The following is a 12,751-nucleotide window of genomic DNA, read 5'->3' on the forward strand; positions in this document are numbered from 1 at the left end:
CACAATCATCAGCAAACCATCATAACAGATAAAGTATCCATTGAGTACATCAAACCCTAAACAAACATAAATAAATAAGACAAATCAAACAAAACATAAATCCTGCTTCAGTTACGATAGCATTCATCAGTAAATGCTATCTCAGCTCCTCCTCAATCTGAGCTGTCATCTGTATCTTCCTCTTCTTCCTCATCTTCAGCATAATCAAATGCCTCATCCTCATCATCATCAACATCATCTTCTTCCATCTCCATAACTGAAGCTTCAGCTGCTTCAGTTCTAGCTCCTTGTACCTGCTCTTCTGGCCAGGCTACCACATTATGAAATTCCTCCATAGTCCACCTGTGTGTTGGAGGTGTATCATACATTCCAACAATCATCTCAGCAGTGGAAAGGTTCTGGTTCATGTGTCTCAGCAGATGCTTGACTCTGTGTTTGCCCTCTTTCTCTGCGAGTACGGCGTGGTGGAACTGAAGCCGCCTCCTCACCTCCACAGTACTGTCTGTAATAGGCCTCATCAATTGCTTTCCTGGGCCTTTCAAATGGTGGAGCAGACGTGTCCACCCCAGCTATCTTGCAGAGATGCGTAATCAAAGAAGGATGGCCTAATGGTGCTTTGCTGTTTGTTGTGTTGGCACACATCCTTATCTCATCAACTATCACCTGTCCAATATTAACATTCAAGTTCCTGATTGCATAGTAAATGAGAAGTGCCCTGCTGAGAGTAATGTCTGACACATGAGAACATGGCTGAATATTGGCATGAGAGAATGCCATCCAATACTTTGCAAGAGGAGTTAAATCAGTTCTCCTAATATTCACCACAGAACCAGTTCTATTCCTTTGAAAGTGTCCTCCAAGCACACATAAAACTCTCTCCACATCATCAAAATCAGCGCCTTCTTCCATACAGAGAGCAAACTGGCACTGCTCACCAGCCCATACAGTATCCAGAAAGTTGTTGATAGAATCAGGGTCATACCTGATAGCATGGCCTCTGACATAGCCTAAGTAATTCTCAGCTAGGTAATCACCAATCTTTCTTGCATTCGTGTAGAATTCTTTCACCACAACTATATTGGCAGGTGTAGGGTATGTGGCTAGCTTCCCCCAATCATTCCCTAACAATTGCTCTCCAAATTGAGGAGCAAAATTAGGTATCATTCCAACCTTTCTCTCCATAAGTAATCTCCTATCTTGGACCACCTTGAAGTGCTTCTCATGTTTGCGAGATAGGAACCTACTAGAATAAGGCTGTTCTGGTTCCTTTTCTTTTCTTTTAGATGCCATGGTCTTCATCCTTTTGCCTGAAGAGGATGCAATTCCTACATCAAACACACATACAAAACCACAAACATGTTGTTAAACATTAGAAAACACATCCAACACCATTATTTCAAAGCTACACCACCGTTGAGGGTCAAAATCACCCCTCAGCGCCACCAGTGCAACAATCCAGAGCCCAAACTCAACAAGAACACGAATCTGCCAGAGTACCGCTCAGCGGTACTGATAACGGTTGAAAAACTGTTATTTTTATGCTTAAAATTGATACCAAAAGCAACCTTTAAGACTTAGAAAGTAGCTTGAACTCATATTTTTGCTTTAGTTTTGTGAATAAGAGAGTTGAAAGTGAATTTAATGATTTTGTGCAAGATTCCCTTGATTTTGTAGGCTAATTGAATGATTTGAAAGAAGAATGGAAGTACCGAATGATTGAAGTGCTGAAAAGTCAACCAGAAACCAGAAAAGTCAACCAGTCAACAAGAAAAGTCAACCAGTCAACCAGAAAAGTCAACCAGTCAACCAGAATGCTGAAAAATCAACCAGAACGCAGAAAAAGTGTGACCGAGTGGCGCTGAGCGGCACTTTTCAGGTGCCAAAATCACAGTTGAGGGGCAAAAACAGCATCTGGGGGAGAAATGGATCGTGCGCTATTACCGCTCAACGGTAAAATATCACTGAGCGCCATTCTAAGTGGGCTTGGATCGATTTTTTTATTACTTTTATGGGCTTGGGCCTAATTTTCTGTATTTTTAGAATAGTATATAAGCTTTAGGACGCCCTAGGGTTTGTATCTTTGGCTGTGACGAAGCAAATACTCTCTCTTCCACCCCTTTGAAGGAGGATCTTGGATGCTCAGGCTACCTCTTCACCTTTCTAGGGTTTTATCTTTCATTCTTTCATTATTATTCATCTAGTTTCACCATGAATATGGTGAACTAAACCTTGTATTGTTGTTGGGGAATCAATGTAGTCTTGTGAAACTCTCATATATGGAATTTGTTTTTATATCTTATATTTAAGACCTATGCTTTCTTTCATCATTAGTTAGGGTTTTTCCTCTTTGCTCAATGCTTGCTTTGTTTAACTCATTCAATGCATGATTATTGATTTTGTCGATACGGGAACGTACGGGGAAGTCTAGATCCGGGGAATTTCTCCCAATAGTATATTGGTTGCCGTTAAGCTCCTGCACTAAAAGAACTAATTATTAGGAATGCTAGGAATCGTATGAACTCGTAATTAGGGATTGGCCTTCTAGACAAGGTAATTTAGAGAGTGGCATTAACAATGATGAAAAGAATGTTGAATTCCTAAAGTATATGAGAGTGGATAAGATGAAATTGATAACCCCAACAACATACTCATCCATATATTCCATTGAAGTATTTGTATTTTGTTTTAGCCATTGATCAAATTCATGCATACATGTTTATTTTCTGTTTTGCATATTAAAATCCACTTATTTCGTTCTTAAGTCTTAAATAATCAACGAATCACATAACTAAACTAGGCCGTGAGTCCTTTGAGAGAACGATATTTGGTCTTACCGAGTTTATTACTTGAAACGATTCGGTCACACTTGCCGATTGTTAAACAAGTTTGTGGCGCCGTATTTCGGTGTTCATAAATTTGTCCATCAAGTTTTTGGCGCCGTTGCCGGGGACTCGTGGTTTAATTAGTTTATTTGTTTGATTATTGATTATCTTTGACTTGTTTTTGAATTTTTAATTTAAATTTCGAATTTTTATTTTTTGTTTATATTTTTCAGTTTTTATTTTATTTTATTTTATTTTTTGGTTATTATTATATTTTATTTTATTTTATTTTATTTTATTTTTCTGTTTTTATTTTTCTGTTTTCTGTTTTTATTTTATCTTCTTATCTCTGATCTTATATCTTCTTTTATATCTTTTTGTGCTAACAATTGTTTTTAGGGTTTTGTGCCTAATGTCTGCAGAATGCAATTTGGTCAAGAATTTAACTATATGGGCACTCAATTCTACCAAAGTAATCTCAACCACTGGTGGGAACCTCACTCAAGCATGGATCAAAGCCAATTTTGGCAAGCTGCCGGACAATTTGAGAACCAACCACAACAACAATGGCAGCAACAAAGCTTTAAAATCAACAAAGGGAAGCAAGAGATCTCTTCATTTAGACAAGGTATGGAGGAAACACTAGGTCACGCATGGGACAGGTACAAAAGCCTATTAAGAAAGACTCCCACGCATGGATTTGACGAAGGAGAAGTAGTCCTAATCTTCCTTGGAGGTCTTGGTTCACAAACCATGATGATGCTTAACGCCTTAGCTGGAGGCAATATCAAATAACTCAACAATAAGTGGAACAGTGAAAGAGGAGCTCCTATTCAACAAAAAGGAGTTCTACAGTTGCAATCCAATGATGCCTTGATAGCTCAGAACAAGTTAATAACTCAACAATTGAAGAATCTCACAAAGATACTTAAACAATTGCCAAAAGAGTTAAAGACTGTTGCACAGGTTCAACCACAGATGTGTGAATTGATGTGTGAATTATGTGGGGGTGACCATATCAATGGTCAATGCGCCTTTCCAGTGGAAGCTTTAGAGGATGTTAACTTCACGGCCAATCAATTTCCATACTGTCAGGGAAACTTCAATGAAGGGTGGAAACCACACCCAAGTATTGGTCAAGAACAAAGTGGGCAAGCTGGACAATCAGGGCAATTGAACAAGCAATAGCAACAACCCGTTCTATCAGGAAGTTTGGATAGTTTGGATGAAACCCTTCAGCGATTTTTGAAAAATTCTGACGCTACTCAGAAAAGCATTGAAGAATCATGTAAAAGAATGGAGATGCAACTTCGTTACATTAGTCAGAGATTGAATGATGAGGTTAATACTGAAGTTAACCCTAAGGAGGAAGGGCAAGCCATTGTCACTGAAAGTGACAAGACTCTTGATGAGAAAAAAATAGGGGGAGATGAGGAACAGATAGAGAGAAAAGAAAAAGAAGAGTTGAGTGAGAAAAATAAAGATGAAGAAAAAGAAAAAGAAGTGGTTGAGAGAAGAGAGAAAGAAAATTTGTGTGAAAATAAAGATGTTAAAAAGAAAAAGAAAAGGGAAGAAAAAAATAAAAGAAAAGAAAAAGAGAAATTTTAGGGAGAGAAAAAGGAAGAAAAAGAAGATGAGAGAAAAGAAGAAGAAATCATATGAAAAATCCCATCCTCATCTAAAGAATAATCATGGGAAGGAAAAGAAATTCAAGTGCTTTATGGAAATTGATAACAGTTGAAAAACTGTTATTTTCATGCTTAAAATTGACACAAAAAGCAACCTTTACACTTAGAAACTAGCTTGAAATCATGCTTTTATCCATATTTTCAGAAATAAGAGAGCTGGACAGGTTTATGCTTGATTTCAGTGTTTTTGTGCAGGTTTTAAAGTGAATTTAGTGAAAGAAGTGAAGAAGGAGAGAGATGGAATCAGAAAAGTCAACCAGAAACCAGAAAAGTCAACCAGTCAACCAAAAAGTCAACCAGAATACGAAAAAAGTCAACCAGACGAGTTTTGGGCCAGTTGTATGCGATTTTATGATCTGTTTGGGCCTGGACCCGTTTTCTATTATTTTTATGTCCTATTTAAAGACCTAGATGTCTTAGGGTTGGTATCTTTGGCAGAAACAAAGCAAACACTCTCTTCCACCCCTTTGAAGGAGGATCTTGGATGCTCAGGCTACCTCTTCACCTTTCTAGGGTTTTATCTTTCATTCTTTCATTATTGTTCATCTAGGTTCACCATGAATATGGTGAACTAAACCTTGTATGTTTGTTGGGGAATCAATGTAATCTTTTAAAGCTCTCATATATGGAATTTGTGCTTGCATCTTAATCTAAGATTTATGCTTTCTTTCATCATTAGTTAGGGTTTTTCCTCTTTGCTTAATGCTTGCTTTGTTTAACTCATTCAATGCATGATTATTGATTTTGTCGATACGGGAACGTACGGGGAAGTCTAGATCCGGGGAATTACTCCCAATATTATATTGGTTGTCGTTAAGCTCCTATGCTAAGAGAACTAATTATTAGGAATGCTAGGAAACGTATGAACTCGTAATTAGGGATAGGCCTTCTTGACAAGGTAATTTAGAGAATGGCATTAACAATGATGATTTGAATGTTGAATTCCTAAAATATATGAGAGTGGATAAGATGAAATTGACCCCCAACAACATATTCATATATATATTTCATTGAAAGTGCTTGTCTTTTGCTTTTGCCATTGATTAAAACCTCATGCATACATGTTTATTTTCTGTTTTGCATATTAAACCTCAATTATTTCGTTCTTAAGTCTTAGCTAATCAACAAACCACACAACTAAACTAGGCCGTGAGTCCTTTGGGAGAACGATACTTGGTCTTACCAAGTTTATTACTTGAACGATTCGGTCATACTTGCCGATTGTAAAACAAGTTTGTGACATCATATTTTGGTGATCATAAATTTGTCCATCAAGTTTTTGGCGCCGTTGCCGGGGACTCTGGTTTAACTGGTTAATTTGTGTGATTATTGATTATCTTTGACTTTAATTTTGAATTTCTGTTTTTATTTTTTCGGTTTTTATTTGATTTGGTTTTATTTTATTTGATTTGATTTGATTTGATTTTATTTGATTTGATTTTATTTGATTTTATTTTATTTTATTTTATTTTATCTTATTTGATTTTATTTTATTTGATTTTATTTGATTTTATTAGATTAGATTTTATTTGATTTGATTAGATTAGATTTTATTTTATTTGATTTGATTAGATTAGATTTTATTTTATTTTATTTTATTTTATATTATTTTATCTTATCCTCTGAATCTTTTATCTTCTGAATCTATATCTTCTCCTATATCTTTTTGTGCTAACAAATCTTTTCTAGGGTTTTGTTTTCTTGTGCATGCAGGAAGCAATTAGAACAAGGAGCAAGAAAACAACAGAACCTCTGCTTGAAGGTCTAGACGAGAGTAGACGGAGGAGAAGAATCCGAACATCTAGAGAACTTTTCCCTTCTCCAGAAACTCTCTTACAATCATCACCACAAGGTTCTGTTCATAGCACAGAAAATATGGAGAACAACAATGTTAGAAGAACTCTTGCTGACTACACCAATATAGCTGGACCTCAGCACTTTAACAGTATAGCTAGACCTAGAGTCAATGCAGCTAATATGGAGGTCAAACCAGCACTGATTCAACTGGTGAAAAGCAACCAATTTAATGGGTTATCTCATGAAAGCCCATATGAGCACCTCACTACCTTCAATGAGATTTGCAACACAGTCAAGATTAATGGGGTGCCAGACGAAGCTATCAAACTTAGCTTGTTTCCTTTCTCATTGGGAGGCAATGCTAAGCTTTGGTTGAATTCTTTCCCAGAAGAAAGTTTCACAGAGTGGGAAGCAGTGGTCACAAAATTTTTAAACAAGTACTTCCCACAATCTAAGGTGACAAAAGGCAAGCAAGAGATTTCTTCATTCAAGCAGGGCATGGAAGAATCACTGGGGCATGCATGGGACAGATACAAAAGCTTGTTACGTAAAACACCCACGCATGGCTTTGAAGATCAGGAAGTGGTCTTAACTTTCCTTGGAGGGCTTGGTTCACAAACCAAGATGATGCTGGACGCCTCAGCAGGAGGCAATATTAAATGGAAAACTCCAGAGGAAGCAACAGAGATTATAGAAAACATGGCTACTAGTGATAATGAGCTACACAGTGAGAGAGGAGCTCCTATGCAAAAAGGAGTCCTCCAATTACAGACACATGATGCCCTGCTAGCTCAAAACAAAATTCTAACTCAACAGCTAGAGACTCTGACTAAAACTCTTGCACAATTACCCAAAGAGTTGAAAACTGCTGCACAGGTACAAACCCAGTTGTGCGAATTGTGTGGAGGCGACCATATCAATGGTCAATTTGCCTTTCCAGTTGAAGCCGTGGAGGATGTAAACTACATGACCAATCAGTACCGTCAAGGAAGCTACAATCAGGGGTGGAAACCACACCCAAGTATTGGTCAAGGGCAAACTGGGCAAGCTGGTCAATATAATAAGCAACAGCAGCAACCCACCTTATGGCAACAGTTATCTATGCTTAATGAAAGGTCCATGAGGATGGAGGAAACTCTCAACAATTTCATACAGAAAACTAAGTCTACCCAAAAGAGCACTGAAGCTGCTATCAAAAATTTGGAGATTCAGATGGGGCAGATCACCAAACAGGTGGAAGAAAGGCCAAATAGAAATTTTGGGGCTAATACTGAGGTTAACCCCAGAGAAGAGTGCAAGGTGGTAGAGAGTGTTGATGATGAGAAAGTTGAGTTAGATACAGAAGAGAGAAGAGAAATAGAGAGCAAAAGCACTTTTCCTTTTCCAATCCATCAAGGGAAACAACTAGACTTCACAGAATTATTCAAAATGGTGGATAATGATGCACCTTGGGAATAGATTCTACAACAGATTACGGTTTACACTAAATCTAATGAAGAAATCTCTACAAAGAAAAGACGTAGAGATGATGAGGCAAATGAGTGTATAACTGTTAAAAAGGAGTCATTCCCTCCTAAAGCAACAGATCCAGGCAGTTTTTCTATCCCTTGTACAATAGGGAAGAAAAAGGTGAAGAAAGCTCTCCTTGATTTAGGTTCAAGTGTTAACTTGATACCTTATTCTTTACTGGAGCAAATCGGCAATGTTAAAGTGAAACCCGTAAAGGTTAATCTAGTAATGGCCGATGGATCTTCAAAGGAGCCATGTGGGATTGTAGAGGACATTATAGTTTGTGTTGGCAAACTTCAGTTCTTGGCAGACTTTGTGGTGATGAAGATGGAGACAGAGAAGATACCTATCATACTTGGAAGACCGTTTATGAAAACGGCCAGAGCTATCATTGATGTAAATGAAGGTATAGTAGTGCTCCAGGACAGGGAGGAGAGAGTGGTTATAGACGTCTTTAAAGATGAGACGCAAACACAGGAGGAAGAAGCTAGTTATAAAGCTGCATTTCAAGATGCACCCATGAGTAGCCGTAAAGATGAAAATCTCAAGGTTGCAGGTAACCATTTTTTGTTGTTTTAGGTACATAAGGAAGAAAAGATTGGAAGAGGAGGAGAAATTCCTGGTGACTGGGAGAAAAGAAGACTCCAACTTGGCACACCTGTAAGAATCAAGAACAAGTTGTGGGTTGTGAAGGGCTTTAAAGAGAAGGAGATGATAGAGATAGAGTCTCCACATTCTAGAAGGACCAAAACAGTTCACAGGAAACAGCGGAGGAGTTGGTGGGATGACAACATCAACTATAAAGAAGGAACTTGAGCTTTACTGGGTCAAGCTAATGACGTTAAAAGAGCGCTTGCTGGGAGGCAACCCAGTGATTTTAGAACTTTTAAATTTTACTTTGGTTTGTAATTTTTTAAACTGTTGAACATGATTTTGTGAATATTTTGCTGAACATAGCATTTACTGATGGATGCTAGGTGGTTAAGTATCTACTGAAGGATACTAAGTGTGTAACACCTACTGATGGGTGTTGATGAGAAAATTTTGCACCTACTGATGGGTGTTGGTAAGTTTTAAACACCTACTGATGGGTGTTGGTGGACTTTGGGTCAGGCTCGTGACGTTAAACAAGCGCTACCTGGGAGGCAACCCAGTTGATTGATTGTTTTTGTTTGTTTCATTTTAGTTGCATAATAGGGTTTGCATAAGTATTCTAAACATTGAATTGTAGGGAACCAGTGAGGGGCATGTTTAGGAGGCACTTAGGTTAAGAAAAGAAGGAGAAGAGCACTTCACGAAAGTGCCGCTGAGCGGTACTATCGCAGATTGGCTTTGGTTGCCCCTTAGCGGGACCCGAGCCCATTAGGGTATTTTTATACCCTAAGCTGCGTTTTGGTTTCTCTTTTCAGACTCTTCTCTGCACACACACTCCTACATACCTTTTCAATGGTTCTCTACAACTTTTCCCTCATCCCTTTTTAGAAAATCTCCCTTCCACTCACTTGCTCACTAGTTTTCCATCTAAGTTTGGGGTTGGGAGAGAGCATCATTGAAGGGGCTGATTTCTTCATTGTGGTTTACTAATACTTAACAATGTATCTTTTGGTTTTGTGAATTATGTTTGACGCAGGGATGGCCTCCTCATCGGGTGAAAAGAATCAAGACTATAAGATCCAAGAAGAGGAAGATACAGAGGATAGCTCAGATTGATGAGGAGCTGAGATAACATTTACGGATGAATGCTATCATATGCTTATGCTTTTGGGGTTTAAGTTTTCTAAACTTATTTATTTTTTGTTTTAGATTAGGGTTTGATGTACTCTATTGGAAACCTGGTTTGTTATGATGGTTTGCTATTAATTGTGATTGTGTGATAAGTAATGCTTGATGATGATTAGTGATTGATTGATGTTGAGATAAATGTGCACATTAAAATGCTTATACAGGTGATTCACAAGCTTTGTGAACAAATGCAGGATATCATGATTGTGATTGTGAAATTAAGCAGGATGTGTATGTCAAATGTGAATGAGCTTATATGTGAGGTTTTGAGCTCCAGAGTTTTTGGTGTGATTGAATGCTATTACTTTGAAAGCATGAATGACTTTGCCTAGGTTTTGATGGAAGCTTATCCATGCTTGAATGACCGGACCTTACAGATAAAGCTTCAAAACCAGAGAACAGTATTGGTGCAATGGATGGAAAACAGCAGTGTGGATGCAACAGAAATTGAGTGAGATTAATTGATGGTTGGTGTATTTGAATGGAATGAGTATGTGTGGGAACCTCACAGCTCAGAAGGCCTTCCTACAATGGAAGGAAGCTAGAGGAAAGGGAAGAGAAAGTAGAGAGAATTAGTGACTCAAGAGCAATAGGGCTGGCAGTGAATTTCAGCAGCAATTTACTAAGCTCAAAAGTAACCCAATACAAAGAAAAGACCCTCTTATTTATAGGTGAAGAGGAGCCTAAATTCTGTTTTTAATTCCCTCCTAAATTCAAATTATTCAGATTTATTTGATCAAGCAAAGTCCATGCCTCATTCCAGCTCATCCAGCAAGGTGTGTGCTTCATTCCAAATCAGCCAACATTCACGTGGAAAATGCTGGTGCATGCTGTAAGCACCTCCTTTGCTTTTTGGCTCCTTTTCTTGGTTCTTTCTTGGATGGCTCAATCATAAGATTTATTAATTCCTACAAAACAAAATATTAGTGCTTTAGTTAAGAGAAGAAGGATTTTTATAAGTAACCTTCCATAGAAGTAAAATGTTAGATGATCCTTCTTCTTCTTGAATCTTCCTAGCCATTGCTCTAGTAAGAGGTCCAATGTGATTTCTTGATGGTTTTCCATCAGACCCTCCCTCTTGAAAACGATCTGTCCTCAGATCTGCTTCATCCTGTTGATCATCTCCTGTGAAAGGAATTAAATCGCAGATGTTAAAAGTAGGACTGACACCATAACTTTCAGGAAGGTCCAATATGTATGCATTATCATTTATCTTTTTGACCACCTTGAATGGACCATCTCCTCTTAGACTAAGTTTGGATTTCCTTTGAGAGGGAAATCTTTCCTTTCTCAAATGAAGCCAAACTAGGTCTCCTTTTTCAAAAACTATTTTCTTTCTCCCTTTGTTGTTGTATTCTGCATATTTTTGAGTTTGTTTTTCAATTTGGATTTTAACTTTCTCATGTAACTTCTTGATAAACTCCACTTTAGAAGCACCTTCTTTATGAAGAAAAGAAGATGATTCTGGAAGAGGTAGTAAATCAAGAGGTGTGATAGGGTTAAAACCATAAACAACCTCAAAAGGAGAAAGATTAGTAGTCTTGTGGACTACTCTATTATAAGCAAATTCAATATGAGGTAGATGTTCATCCCAAGATTTGTTATTTCCTCTTAATATTACCCTTAATAATGTAGATAAAGATCTATTTACTACTTCAGTTTGCCCATCAGTTTGTGGGTGACATGTAGTAGAAAATAGAAGTTTAGTTCCAAGCTTTTCCCATAAAGTTTTCCAAAAATGGCTTAGAAACTTCACATCTCTATCAGACACTATAGTTTTGGGTAAGCCATGCAATCTCACTATTTCTTTAAAGAAGAGTTTAGAGATATAGCTAGCATCATCTACTTTGTGGCAGGGTATAAAATGAGCCATTTTACTAAAACGATCTACTATCACAAATATAGAATCATACCCCCTTTGAGTTCTTGGCAATCCTAAGACAAAGTCCATGCTTATGTCCTCCCAAGGGGTATTAGCTATAGGAAGAGGTGTATAGAGTCCATGAGGCATAATTTTGGACTTAGCTTGTAAACAAGCTATACATTTAGAACAATGCCTTTGAACATCTATTCTCATGTGTGGCCAATAAAATTTACTTTTCAAAATGTTTAGAGTTTTTTCAACTCCATGATGGCCCATGAGTCCTCCTCCATGACTCTCTTTGATAAGAAGTTTTCTAATGGATCCTTGGGGTATACAAAGTTTTCCTTTATTAAAAAGATACCCCTCAGAAAGATAGAATCCATCAAAAGGCTTCTTAAGACATGATGAATAAGTGGATGCAAATGTTTCATCATTTTCATATAACTCTTTTATGTCATCAAATCCTAATATTTGGGATCCTAGGGTTACTAATAATGCATGTCTTCTAGATAAAGCATCCGCAACAACATTAGTACTCCCCTTTTTGTGTTTGATGACATAGGGAAATTGCTCAAGATATTCCACCCACTTTGCATGTCTTTTGTTTAGCTTTGCTTGCCCTTTAATGTACTTGAGAGATTCATGGTCAGTGTGTATGATGAATTCTCTAGTTACCAAGTAATGCTCCCAAGTTTTCAAAGCTCTAATGAGGGCATACAACTCTTTGTCATAGGTAGGATAGTTTAAGGTAGGCCCCCTAAGTTTTTCACTAAAGTAAGCTACGGGATGTCCTCCTTGTATTAAAACAGCTCCTATTCCTACCCCAGATGCATCACATTCTAGTTCAAAGGCTTTGGAAAAATCAGGTAAAACTAGAATAGGTGCATGTGTTAACTTGTGTTTCAAAGTCTCAAAAGACAACTCTTGCTTATCACCCCAAATAAAAGGCATATCTTTCTTGACTAGCTCATTTAAAGGAGCAGCTATGGTGGAGAAATCTTTCACAAATCTCCTATAAAAACTTGCTAGCCCATGAAAACTTCTCACCTCTCCTACATTTTTAGGAGTTGGCCATTCTTGTATAGCCTTGATCTTCTCTGGATCAACATGTACACCTTCTTTTCCCACTTTGAATCCAAGGAAAATCACACTTTCTTGACAAAAAGTACATTTGTCAAAGTTGGCAAAGAGATGATGTTCTTTAAGAAGAAGCAAGACTTTTCTGACATGGTTAAGATGTTCTTGAAGGCCTTAACTATAGATTAAGATATCATCAAAGTAGACCACTA

At 37.6% G+C, this 12,751-nt stretch overlaps 1 protein-coding gene across 1 annotated transcript in view; it reads right to left on the reverse strand.

Annotated features, from left to right (window-relative positions):
• Nucleotides 1-10,787: 10,787 nt before the first annotated feature.
• The window catches only part of LOC128194409 (uncharacterized), a gene marked incomplete at its 3' end in the record, with an annotated part of 29,779 nt that continues 27,815 nt past the window's right edge, over nucleotides 10,788-12,751 (reverse strand). The window contains exons 6-8 of the mRNA XM_052869999.1: nucleotides 11,952-12,589; nucleotides 11,065-11,825; nucleotides 10,788-10,908 (exon numbers count right to left, since the gene is read on the reverse strand). Coding sequence (XP_052725959.1) covers nucleotides 10,788-10,908; nucleotides 11,065-11,825; nucleotides 11,952-12,589 — 1,520 coding nt within the window. The remainder of the gene's footprint in view (nucleotides 10,909-11,064; nucleotides 11,826-11,951; nucleotides 12,590-12,751) is intronic.

Source organism: Vigna angularis, chromosome 10 (genome assembly GCF_016808095.1).
Source record: "Vigna angularis cultivar LongXiaoDou No.4 chromosome 10, ASM1680809v1, whole genome shotgun sequence".
In the NCBI taxonomy this organism is placed as follows: Eukaryota; Viridiplantae; Streptophyta; class Magnoliopsida; order Fabales; family Fabaceae; genus Vigna; species Vigna angularis.